This window comes from Mus caroli, chromosome 5 (assembly GCF_900094665.2).
Source record: "Mus caroli chromosome 5, CAROLI_EIJ_v1.1, whole genome shotgun sequence".
Lineage (NCBI taxonomy): Eukaryota > Metazoa > Chordata > Mammalia > Rodentia > Muridae > Mus > Mus caroli.
Genome location: NC_034574.1, coordinates 132,910,228 through 132,923,426, shown reverse-complemented (window position 1 = coordinate 132,923,426; position 13,199 = coordinate 132,910,228). Strand labels below are relative to the sequence as shown.

General features: G+C 49.4%; 1 protein-coding gene across 3 annotated transcripts in view; it reads left to right on the top strand.

The window, feature by feature from the left end:
* Window positions 1–13,199, top strand: part of Mad1l1 (mitotic arrest deficient 1 like 1) — a 317,003-nt gene that overhangs the window by 120,173 nt on the left and 183,631 nt on the right. For all 3 annotated transcript variants that reach the window (XM_029477688.1, XM_021162520.1, XM_021162521.1), the window contains exon 11: window positions 11,066–11,210. In XM_029477688.1, coding sequence (XP_029333548.1) covers window positions 11,066–11,210 — 145 coding nt within the window. The remainder of the gene's footprint in view (window positions 1–11,065; window positions 11,211–13,199) is intronic.

Below are 13,199 nucleotides of genomic sequence, written 5' to 3'. Positions count from 1 at the left end.
CCAGTCTGCAGTGGGTATTTTGCTTGGTTAGAATTCTTGCATATGAAGGAACTGTAATGGGGTCAGGCCAGCAGAGCTTCTGATAGTGTTAGTGCATACCGGCTAGCCAAGCAGGAATGAGTTAGGTCATCAGTGGGTCAGTGTGTGAATGTATCTGTGTTTTATTCTCTTACTTGAGTTTCAAAAGAGAACTGTTCATGTAGGCTGGTGGTCAGTAGCCCTTCTCTGTGAAGGGCATGGAAGGTAAATGTGTTTGCTTGTCAGCCCACACATGTGCCATTAGAAAACAACCACAGAACAGTCAGTGCTGGGTTTGGCTGTGATCCACCAGACTGTTTGCAAAGGGAGGGAAGGCTGTTTGCTGACTTTTAGGCTATAGGGAAGAGCAGGGGTTTTGGCTGAGATCTGGCCTAGCTCTGCCACAGTTGTGACTCTCCTAAGGGTCACGGTACCCAACTCTTATTCTCCATACATGTTAAGGCTAAAGTGACATGTGTTAGAGTGCCCCTTGTCACCTGACACACAGCTGTGTCAGCAATAGCTTCCTCACCTGCCTTTTAAAATATTGTTTTATTTTATTTTAATTACTTGTCTCTGTGGGTGTATAAGTGATGAATGAGTACAGGTGCCATGGAGGCTAGAGGATAGTAGTGGAGAGCAGTGAAGGCCAGAGGGGACAGCAGAGGCCAGAGGGGACAGCAGAGGCCAGAGGGGACAGCAGAGGCCAGAGGAGGGCAGCAGAGGCCAGAGGAGGGCAGCAGAGGCCAGAGGAGAGCAGTTGAGGCCAGAGGAGGGCAACGGAGGCCAGAGGAGAGCAGTGGAGGCCAGAGGAGGGCAGTGGAGGCCAGAGGAGGGCAGTGGAGGCCAGAGGAGGGCAGCGGAGGCCAGAGGAGGGCAGCGGAGGCCAGGGGAGGGCAGCGGGGGCCAGAGGAGAGAAGAGGAGGGCAGTGGAGGGCAGGGGAGACTGTGAGTGCATCTTCTGGAAAGTTACAGGTAGCTGTGAGCAGTTTATCAGGGAACTTTAGGTCCTCTGAAAGAGCACTAACCCCTGCTTAGCCATTTCTAACATCTGTTCTTTTATATAGCCTGTTTCAGTGCCATAGAGAGTACCATTGGCCTTTGAGTAAATAGCCAAGAGCTGTGCTTTGTAGCCATATCTTCTGTCAGAATTATCTGTTTATACCTATTATCCCCAAAGTTGGGTGGAGGGCATGCAAGGGGAGTTCTGCAAGGCTTGGAGGGGTGATCTGTCCTCTGGTGTCTACATCTTCAGCAGAGACTCAGTGAGAGGCCTGTGGTAACCCATCAGTCAAATTGGATTATTCTTTATGGTTGGGGAGCAAATTGAAATTGTGAGAGGTGATTTTCCTTCTCACATTTCAAGGCCAGATGAGAATATTTACTTGTGGCCTCTGTGTATCTGGGAATGCAAATTGAATTTGGTGATTGGAATTGATGTGATGTGAGGAACAGCACTCATCAGAGGCAGTGTGCCCAGTGACTAGAGACCAGAAGGCTTCCTCACCAACTTCCTCGGCTGGGCCTTTGGTTGGTAACTTTTTAATCTCTGCTTTCCCTATTCTCTGGTTGTCTATACAGTTTGGCAGTTCTTTTGATTTTGGGATGTGTGTGCATGTCTGAGTGGGCACCAGAAATATGTGCAATAATAATTGTAGGTTTTAAGAAATGGAATTGATGTTAGAAATACAGACAGCTATGTGCCATGCTGAGCTCTTAACAAGGGTCCTGGGGAAACTGGCTCCTTCTGAGTTTGCATCAGGCTGCCTCACTGCAGGACCCAGTGCACAGCTGCCACTTGCCTCCTCCTGTATTTGGGATCCTTACTTCTCCTACAGATTCCAGAACTACCTCATGGCTCAGGCTAGACATACCGACATAACCTCCTGAGGCTTGCTCCACATCTGACTGCCCTTAGGGTCCATTGCAAACCTCCCAAGGGTGTGCCAGGAGCATCCTTTCACCAGAAGGGCCTTGCCCTTTGGTAAGGACACGGGGACAGTGTGGAGCATCCTAGCTCTGCCTGCAGACTCAGTAATATAGGTATGGCCATCTCTCCTTGATGCTGGTAGCACTTGTGAGTGCTATGTGCTCAGTGCTGGTGCCTTTGCTGTCTGTGGTGGAAGTCGTTTAGAAATGAAATACCTTCCTAGGAGGTAGCTGGGAATAGACAACAGTGGCCACCTAGGATGTGACATCCACAGGGATACAGAGCTTATGTCTTACCACATCTCTGGCTGGCATGTGTGGGGGGAGTGGGGATGGATCTGTCTAACCTGGACTTCTCCCACCTTCTGTTGAAACTGTAGCTCTCTGTTGGCGGTTTTTCCCCTGAGGGCCACACCTACCAGAAATAAGCCTGAATCACCCAGAGTCTGGTTGTCAGTCATACTGACTGCCTTGGAGGGTCCTCCTGAGTGGTGACTTAGTGGTGACTGTTGTGAGATTCCTGCCAAACAGCCTTCTTCCTACCTAGGCTGGCCCTGAGCACAAGGTTTCCAGGCACTTTCCTTCTGTTTCTTTGTCTTTTGTAAAGTCCCACCTCCTTCTCTTCTGTGTGTGCTCACAGGGCGTGTCTTCTCAGAGGGGGCTACCTAGCACACTCTGTTCCCCCCTTCTGTGTGTCTGTATCTTGGTCTAAGAAATCCTGTCACTTTCAAAGCTCTATTGGCAGACCCTCCCCCAACTCCCTGTCTTATTGTCTGAGAGTATCTGACATCATGATGGTCACTGGAAAATGCTCGCTGACCACTACAATCTGACTCCCTGTGGCTCTGTTAGGGCTTGCCCTAATTACATGGGTGAGTATTTCCTGGGTTTAGGGTTAGGGCCCGGTGCAGACTATAGGGCTAATTTATTGGCCTGTCATCTATTTATTTTATGTCATCTATTTATTTATCATTTATTGTCCCTGTCATCTATTTCTGGGGCCATAACTCTGTCTCTGGAAGGTCCCTGTTAATTCTTCACTCACTGGACAAGCAGATTTCTATAATTTTCTTTCAGTTTCTAGAGACTCCCTGGTGGGCTTGGAGGAAGCAGGGACATGCTGACCCCTTCCTGCTCAGTGCACAGGTGTAGGGACTGAAGGTGACTGCATCGCAGCAGGGCCTGCTCAGATGCCTCCGGTTTGGGGATCCACACTTTGCACATTTCCTCTTAACATAGAGGTAGCGATTAGGAACCTATAGGCACCTGGTGGCTTAGTTCCTGACCTGAGATGTTTTAAGTCAGTGCTGCAGGCTATGCCAGGCATTGTGCCCAGCAGCCAGGAGGGGCAAGCATCTAGTTTTCCTGGTGCACACACAGTGGCTTCGCAGAGGTGACTCAGCGGCTTAGGTCTGCATTGACTCATCTGCAAACTTCAAGGTTAGAAATCATTTGTGTTAGCAGGTTTTGATCTGTGTTCCTCAGCCCTCTAAGGATAAAGAGGTGCTGTAGGTTTGAAGAAAAATTTACTAATTTTTTTTAGCTTCATGAAAGAGATGAATTACAAAAAAATTCACGGTGTACATGGAAATTCCATTATAATCTGTAGGAGACGAACGCTATTGGTACTCGTCAGACTGCTTTGGGCTGTCACCACAAAGGCTCTGAGGTGTCTGTGTGACACCTCTCCTCAAGTGTTACTAAATTGGGGTTCTATTGGTGTGTTTGGGCTTGTCACAATTATGCTCTTGTTAGGGCTCCTAATTTGCAAGCTTGTCTTTTCTCAGGGGCCTGCAGCCAGGTGGCTGAGGTTGCAGTGCTGGCAGATGTGCCAGTGAGGAGGCGCTGTCTTTCTGCTTGGCATCTGCTCCTGAGAGTCTCCTCTAAGGTCCCTCACCTCATCACAAGTGCCCTCCCCTCCCTGGCCGGGCTCCTCCCAACACTGGCATGTTGGTGATTAGGGCTTCACACTGACCCTCAGTTCTCACAGAGATGTCACCTACCTCAGAAATGCCCTTGGCCATGGAGCCCTAGATGTCCTAGAACTAGCTCTGTAGTCCAGGCTGGCCTCAAACTCACAGAGATCTGCCTGCCTCTGCCTTTGGGGAATTAACAACATGCGCCTTCATGCCAGCTTTATATTTTATTTTTTAGACAAGATATCATGTAGCCCAGGCCCACCTTGAATTTGCTGCATAGCCAAGGATGGTCTTGAATTCTGATCTTCTGTCTCTACCTCCTAAGTGCTAGGATCACGGGTGTATACTACCACCCCTGTTTATGCAGTGCCAGGGAACTGCAGGCTAGGCAAGCATTCTGCCAACGGAGCTGCAGCACCAGCCCTCAGAGGTTTTCAATATTTTGGTTTTATTTATTTATTTATTTTTTCATTAGGTATTTTCTTCATTTACATTTCAAATGCTATCCCAAAAGTCCCCCAGACCCTCTCCCCACACTCCCCTACCCACCCACTCCCACTTCTTGGCCCTGGCGTTACCCCTTACTGAGGCATATAAAGTTTGCAAGACCAAGGGGCCTCTCTTCCCAATGATGGCCGACTAGGCCATCTTCTGATACATATTGTTTTTGTTTTTAAACATAGAACCTGGGCTTGACCATGACCATAGAGACACATGAACACACTGTTTCTGCACCACCTGGTGCTCCAACACTGGTTTCTATGTGGTGTGGTGAATGCCCTGCAGAACTCACACTTGTGGGGGTTTTGGTTTTCATTTTTTCCTTCCAGACAGAGTTTCTCTGTGTAATATCCCCATCCCTGGCTATCCTAGAACTTGCTTTGTAGACCAGGCTGGCTTTAAACTCACAGAGATCCTCCTGCCCTTGCCTCCCAAGCACTGGGATGAAAGGCGTGTGTCACCATCGCCCAGCTGTACTTGTGGTTTTGAATGAGTGACTTTATTAAGTATATAACAAGTGAGAGTGGGCAAGTAATAGATACATGACTCATCCTAGGGAACAGACATGCAGTTGGTTGTGCACACCATCCAAAAGACACCGCAGCTGGCAGTTTCCATTGAGTTTTCTCTTCATGGCTGACCTTTGGCTTCTCTTTCTCACTGTAGGCATTTTTATATCACAGGATAAACACTGGTAACCTCTGTTGGCAATGGTTCCAGCCATTTCAATAGTGTGACATTTTTACTCTTAGACTGTTTAGCTGTCACAAAGTTAGGTGGGCCAGGCCAGCCCACCTCAGAGGATATCATAGACAGACATGCTTGGTCTGACATGGAGCAGGAGGACTCAGTCCTGTTGTTAGTGCCAGCTTCTCAATGTGCTCTATAACATGTGACAACTCACTGTATATGGACACACTGTGACTTGGTCCATGGCTTCTTTCTCAGATGGGCACCGAGCTCTTCCTTAGAGCTGCTCTATGGTAGCGCAGTGTTTGGGACCCCACAGCATCTGTTGATACAGGTATGCTTCCTTGATGCATGAGTGTGGGTGCTGGGTTCAAACTGGGGAAGGCAGGCCTCAGGGCTGGAAATGCTAGGTCAGACAAGGAAGAGCTGGAAGGAGCATTCATTGTCTTGGAGAAGTTTGTTCAAATGGCTCCTGCCGCTTTGCAGTATCTCTTGGCCAGGCCTGGTCCCTTGAAAGTGTATATTCTTAGTCCTGGGTTTCTGATGAAGCGCACATGAAAGTGAGCGGCAGTGTCCCGCCACATCCAAAGATGGCTTTCAAAGGCCTGAACTCATTCTCTCAGCAGATGCTGCCTCAGAAAGGCAGCGATCGATAAACACGCTCAGCTTCTCCTTGAAGCACCAAGAGCTTCGCTCTGAAGCCCCAGAGGTTTGTAGAAATGCCGCTGCCCTCAGAGTTCAGCACGCTGTGGAGTGAGAACTTTAATTTTTTATGAGCTTTCTCTTCTCTTCCTTGGAAGAAAGGCTGGAGTTGAATGGAGAGAACCTCCCTGGGGGACAGGGGGGAGGACAAGAGAGAGAGACAACAACCCCAAGAGATGATGGGGATCTGTGTTAGAATGAAGTTGCTCAAATTCTTCCAGTTGTTGAGGCTCTCATAGGGCCCATGAACCCAGCAGGAAAAGTCCCCATTTCAGTTTGAGATCCATGTTAACTTGATGGTTTCTGTATCTCTGCATCCTGTGTGCCTGGGTGTCTAGGCCTATCTGGTAGGTGAGACTTGAGAAGCCTGGCCGTGAGTGTTGAGAGCCTCTTTTGGACATGGTACTTCGGCCCTGTTTTAGGTGGTGCTTTATCTATCTGCAGGCCCTTGTCCCCTCCATGGGATGCCCCCACCTCCTTTGGAGCTTGCCAGTCTGTTTCCTCCATGGAACTCCTGGATGGAGAATACCCACCTGTTCCCACACAGCTTCCCATTTCTAAGCAGAACCCAGGATTTCTTTTTTTTTTTTTTTTTAAGATTTATTTATTATATATGTAAGTACAATGTAGCTGTCTTCAGACACTCCAGAAGAGGAGGTCAGATCTCATTATGGATGGTTGTGAGCCACCATGTGGTTGCTGGGAATTGAACTCAGGACCTCCAGGAGAGCAGTCAGTGCTCTTAACCACTGAGCCATCTCTCCAGCCCCAGAACCCAGGATTTCTAGACCTTTGCCCCTTCAATACTGTCTGGCTTCTGCTCACATCTGTAGTCCAAGGCCCATCTGGACAGCTTTTGTGTCCCCTCTCTCTTCCTCCTGACTTTTTTTTTTTTTTTTCCCTTCTTGTTCCCATTCCTTTGTTCTTCACTGCCTCCTGGCAAAGGACTCTGAGTCTCCTAGCCAACTCCTGTTTCCACACAGTGTGAGTGAGTGTGCCCTGGATATAAGAGTGTTTAGCCTTTCATCCCCTAAGTGTCCCACATATCTGTCTTCTCTTGTGCCTGTGGGGAAGAGTCCCTTCAGGATCTTAGGGATCTAACCCAAGATACCAAATTCTCTCCTTTTACTTCATGCTTTCTGCCTCACCCTGGACTAAATCATTCCTTTCTTCACTGTGTTTCTTTTTTTTTTTTTTTTTGCTATGGCCAGTTAGGCAGCAGTACCTCAGCTCTGGGGTGCTTGGACCTGTAGCCCATGTTTGCCATACCAGCTGACATCTAGTTAGCCTGCTGCAGGTACCAGAGGATGTGCAGGACCCTGTGCTTGCCTGGCTCACCTGCAGGCTTCCCATCTGCTTCCTATCTGCTTCCTTCTACACACCCTTCCTCCTGCACACCATCTACTCAGGTTTGTGATGTCTGTTGTACTTAAAATACTAGCCCCTGCAGGCAACCCCGCCCAGTGCTTTCTCCCCACTCAGATACCAGTAGGTATCCTGAAATCTCAGAAGGTATTTGCTGCGGCCTGTTTGGTTTATGTGAGCTGTTCCTTCCCCTGCAGTCACCTGGTTGGTGATTTATGCCTGTTTTGCAGCCAGGAGCAACTCAGCCTGTTTGATCATTGTGCTCAGGGCTTCACTGAAGCTCTGCAAATGATGCTCTGGAGCGCCCTCTCTCTGCTTTGCTCTGAACTGCAATTTATAGTCTAACCTTGTCCTGTTGGAAACCTGGGAACCTATTCTGTCTGGGAACTGACCTTGGGATCTGCTGTGGTCTGCAATCCTGCCTGTTGTCTGGCATCTTCTATAGACCAGGCATTCCTCGATATCTGCTTCTAGCCTCCAGAGTGGATGAAATGTGTTTTGTTCTTAAGAGAGAGGATGGGGACTGAGAAGATGACTCACCTAGTAAAGCACCTGCTACACAAGCATTTGGACCTAAATTCAGGTCTCCATAGCCCACCTAGAGCTGGGCACAGTGGTGGGTTTCTATTAGACAGAGGCAGGCAGATCTCAGGGGCTCACTTGCTAGCTAGCCTGGTCAAAACACTGAGCCCCGGGTTCAGTGAGAGGCCCTGTCTCAAAAGATAAAATGAATAAAGTGGAGAGATTGAGAAGGCATTCTGACATGGATCTCTGGCCTGCACTGGTGAGCACAGACAGTCCATATGAAGGAGTAGAGTGTGTAAGAATGAGTGATGGATGTAGACCAGGGGTAGTGCCTATCTAGCAAGCACAAGACCTTGAGTTAGATACCTAATATTCCTGAGGGGACTCTTTTTTTTCTTGGGAAGGAGTATTGTGGGAAGGGATAAAAAGTTTTCTTTATAATCTGAAATATTATAACTCAGGCTGCCTAGATACCCTTAAGACTCCACCCTCTCCTGTAGTGCCATAGCACACGCATCTCCCTCTGTTCACGGTCTGCAGTATGTGTAGCATTCCACATTGTTACCTAGGTGCAAGGCTGGGCTTGTGTGCCTGTGGCTTTGCCTTCCTTAGGTAGCAGAGCCTAGCTTCAGAGTGAAGGTTGGGTAGCTGGCTTAGGCCAAGTGGTGATTTCCTGGTGTCCAGTCTTGCTGCCTGGTTCTGTTCCACTGAGCCCTGGTCCTCAGTATCCCAGCAAAGTGGCTGTTATGGCATGGCCTTGGGCTTGTTTGCATCTGGGCCAGTTGGATAGGGTAAGGGGAATGCTGCCTCTAAATTCCACTCTTGGGTTTGGCAGTCTTCCTGCAAGGCTCTCCCGAACTCCCTGCTGAGGACAGTTTATCTGAGTGATCCCAAACCCCCAATCCCACCCTGCCTTTATGTGCCCTGTCACCTGAGAAGTTGCCTTGCCATGTGTCTGTCTCTCTGTGCTTGGTTCGTAAGTAGCAGAGCAAATGCTGCCATTCTAATTAAATTACCCACTTTGGAGCAGTGATTTAAGGTGCTTGTGAACCTCCCCACCTGAATTCAACGATTCAAGAGTCGATTTCACAGTTCTTGATTATTAAATTGGTCTATGAATAGTTTTCAATTGAACTGGAACTCAAAATAGCCTCTTTCTATGTCTGTTTCCCGTGAATATTTGCTCTTGCCTTATATTTGGGGTTGTGATGCACCTAGGATGCAACTGGCAGTCAGCTGCTTCTCAGTGGGGCCAAGGGACAGTGCAAGACACCCTGAGATTGCAGGATTGAAGCCCACCACTGTCCCTGATGTCACATGGTTGGCTCTGTTTTCTGTGGTCATGCTGGTGGCCAGAGCAGGGTTCCCTGTGACACTTCACAGGACTAGGAGCATCGCAGTCCCCTGCTGAAGCATCATAAATGTTTGACTCTCATTCACTTTCAAATTACACTTTAGCTGTTTAAATGATTTTACTGAGTTATAATTTACAAAACCCTGTCTTCACTCAGATGTGAAATAGGCATATTTGCAGGGGTGTCTGCCTGACAAAAGTGTTATCTGCCACCCTTGTGAATTCAGATTTTCTTGAAATTGTGTAATCAAAGCAAACAAAAATAATTGGATGCAGAAGTAATCTGAGCTGCAGGTGTCTCTCGCAGGCCCCGCCCCAGATTGTACATTTTCAAAGTAGCTTCAGTGTTCTGGTCATGGTTACTTTGCCTGATGCCCTGCTTGTGTGTGTGTGTCTCTGTGTGTGTGTGTGTCTGTCTGTCTGTCTGCCCTGCTTGTGTGTGTGTGTGTCTGCCTGTCTGTCTGTCTGTCTGTCTGTGCATGATTGGCCTGAGACATAATCAAGTAGTCTAGAGAGCTGGCCAACAAGTTTGCAGGATCTGTCTGCCTGTCTCTGCTTCATATCTTTCTTAACATCACTGGGCTTACAGGTATGTCCTGCCATGCCCAGCTTATTCTGTGATCCGGCTGAAGATCCAAACTCAGATGTACATGTTTGAAAGGCAAATGCTTCATCAACTGAACTGCCTCCCTAGCCCCATGTCTCAGTTTTCGAGAGCTTTTAGTATTTCCTTTGGGAAGAGGTCTGTGATTGACAGTGCGCACACTGTGTTCCTGCAGTGGTCATCTTGGTTGGTGGGGTTGGTTGGTCCTTTCCCAGCTGCTCCTATCATCTGATCTGTTTCTTTCTGCTGCTATGGCCCAGTGCACACGTGACAGGGTACCCTGTGGGTATTTGATGAGATCCTTACCCTTGCTTTTTGTACTTTGCCAGGTTCTCTGTAAGACCAGTGACAACAGAGGCTGCACTGGGCAGCTGTGGGACTAGAGGGGTGGTAGCAAGGGTACTTTCTGATGGTCTTTGCTCAGCCTGGGAGTGACCAATGGCCCTTAGAAGCCTTAGTCCAGAGGTCTGGGCCTCTGATGTTGGCAGAGACAATTGATTAAATTGTGAAGTTGTTGGAATGTCATAGGGAAGGAAGTAGCCAAACCAAAGAGGCCACAGGGATGCAGTAGGAAAGCAGATATTGTAAAGGGAAGCCAGGCTTGATGGCACAACCTGTAACCCTGTATTTTGGGGGAATACTCAAATAGGAGATTAAAAGCTCAGGTTCAGCTCTGGAGGCTTAGTGAGATCCTGTCTTAAAGTACAAAATAAGAAGAGGGCTTGGAATGTAGCTTAGTGGCAGAACACTTATTTAAGACTGTTCCAGTGAGGGTCTGGGAGTGTGGCTCAGTGGTAGAGCCCCTGCCTAGAATCTCCAGAGAGAGGCTGACAGCCCTCCCTGCTCAGTGACAGAGGTCTTGCTTTGTATGCCTGAGGCTTTGGCTTTAATCCTTTATACTGCAAAACCACACCCATACATGTATAAATAGGGAAAGAGAAAGTAGAGGAGGTCAGATGCCATTGTCTGGGTATGTTCTGACATCTGTTATTACATGGCAGGCCTAGTACCCAGTGTGAGCCAGGACTTTCTCCTTCAGAAACTCTGCAGGCCCAGTGCTTGCTGCGGGGGCTGTTCTCCACACCCGCCCTGTGCTGCACATCTGTGCCGACTGTGACTCACATGGGAAGTGCTTGCGCTGGCAATTTAGCTCATTCAGAAGTGCCGTCTTGAAGCGCCTGTGGCTGACAATCTTTCCCATTGTGTGTGGAGTTGCACTTCCCTCCCCCTTGCACCGTGTTCTGGGATCACCCTGGGTGTCTTTGAAATCCAGAACCTCCTGAAAGGCACTAAGTAGCTATTCAGGAGCGAGGAAACGGACGGACGGACGGAGAGGTATTTGCACGTGCAGCTCTATTTTAGGATGCCCCTGTGGGATACACAGTGGGGAGTGTGGCCTTAGTTATGGGGGATGGTCATGCTAGGCCTCATGGATCTACCATCTTCCCTTCCCTGCAGTGCCCGGGGTCTGGAGAAGGTTCAGCAGCAGCTCCAGGATGAGGTCCGGCAGGCCAATGCACAGCTGCTGGAGGAGCGGAAAAAGAGGGAGACACATGAGGCACTTGCCCGAAGGCTCCAGAAGCGCAATGCATTGCTGACCAAGGTACGGTTCACCCAGTGTGGCTGAGCTCACCCATGCCCACACCGCCTGGCCTTTCCTCTCTGGTTGCTCATCTTTCTGCAGACCTCTGTGAAGCTGCATGTGCTTGCCTGTGGTCCACGGCTTTACGTCTCCAGTGGGTATCCCACGTACCCTGGACCACAGGCCGGGCCCAGTGCTGGCTTTTCCTAGCTGCAGGCTGCAGCAGAACAGTTCAGTTAGTCTGTGTGCTCTTAGTCCACACTTGCGAACAGCCTTTTGAATGGCAGAAGGAATCATCCAGAGCCCGGAGCTAAAGTATACAACCATATTTTAGGAGACTGAGGCAGGAAGGGAGGTGGTGAATTGAAGACCAGTCTGGGCTCTGTACCTTGACTCTCTCAAAACACAAGACCAAAACCAGTCTCCCAGACTCACTTTCTCTGCATGTCTTGACCTGGACTGGTGCAGCACCTCAAGGGAGTGTTTCCTGTAAGCTGGTCTTAGTGGTGGCCAGCCTTTCTGCCCTGTGCTGCTAGCATGAGCAGAGGAAGCAAGAGTGGGTTTCATCCCAGCATGATGTAAGGATGGCCACCTGTGTACAGAACTAATGGTGTGGGTCCTCACAGTGATGTGTATCTCATGGACTTTCAGAACCTAAGGAAGGACCAGCTGGATCTGTCCCCGGGTACATGAAAATAGGGAGTCCAGCTTGCTGGGCAGAGGCCCACTCTCACCTTGATATGTGTGGGTAGAAGACCCAGAAGATGCAGGCTGTGTGTGACAGCTCTGTGCTTGGTGGTATCTGATGAAATCCTGACTCTTTGTTGCTGGTTCTTCTAGGTCTAGACCACTGCAAAGTGAGCCATTCCTCTACTTCCCAATGGGGTTTCACAGATACTCCCGACGGCCCCGGCCAATCCCCCAGTGTCTTATAAAAGAAGATCTAGCATTTGTGTTGGCCTCACACACTTCTTCCCAGGGCTGGGGCAGGGCTGGGCCCTCTTTTCAGCCTTCAGGGTCCCTGAAGGTAGCCCAGGAAAAGAAGTGGCTAGATTGTCTTCTCATAGCAGCTTAGTTCCAGCCTTACACCTTGGCCTAGAAGATGCTCACCAAATTGGCATAGTTCTTTTCCTGCCCAGCGCCTGTCAGTGTTAAGCCTATGTGATGGGAATATGTGGTCATGGCCCTCAGACTTGACAGTGCAGTGGGCAAGAGCAGAGCGCTCAGCCATACACTCAACCAGCCCTGACAAAGACAAACACTGCTGTGCGCACTGACACGGGAGGACCTGTCAGAGGTGAGACTTAAGCAAAGACCCAGAGGGTTTACTGTTTACCGGAGCATGTGAAGAGAGCTGTCCCCATCCCCACAGAGATATGGTTCAGGGAAGAAGGCTGTCACAGAGCTGCTGTTGATGCCAATATTGCAGGTGCATGGGGGGCAGGAGGTGGCGGATGTCCTGGTCTGCGGGCCCATGGGCAGCTCACTGTAGTGCTAGTGCAGGATATTCCTGTGTGGTGTGAGGAGACAGTTGGCCATGGGAAAGCAAAGAGTGTGGTGGGAAGGGGATTTACTTGAGAGACTTCCTTAGTGGGCGAAGTGCTTGTGTCCCTTGACTTACCGTGTGGTGAAGAGAGAGAGGTCGGTGCTGAGAATGGATCTGCTCCCCGTGATCTCAGAACCATTGCTCAGAGCGATAGTCCTAAGCCGCTTCAAGTACTGCTGAGGCGTTAGCACACCAGCCTTCTGAAGCCCAAGGAGGCTCTGCAGTGCAGGCCCAGGAGACGAAGCTGCCTGTGTATGGGTGGGGGACACAGAGTTAGTTAGCACCTGCCCTTTTCCTGCTTCTAGCCAGCTTCCAGCCTCTGAACTTCTGTAGCCTGCCCTTCTGGCTCCTTGGAGAAAGTGCTCTAGGGGCCACAGCTGTCTCATCTACTTTGTGGAGAAGTCAGTGATCTGATCTGGGTATGTATCTCTAGTGTGCCCACGTGTGTACACCCACATGCTCTG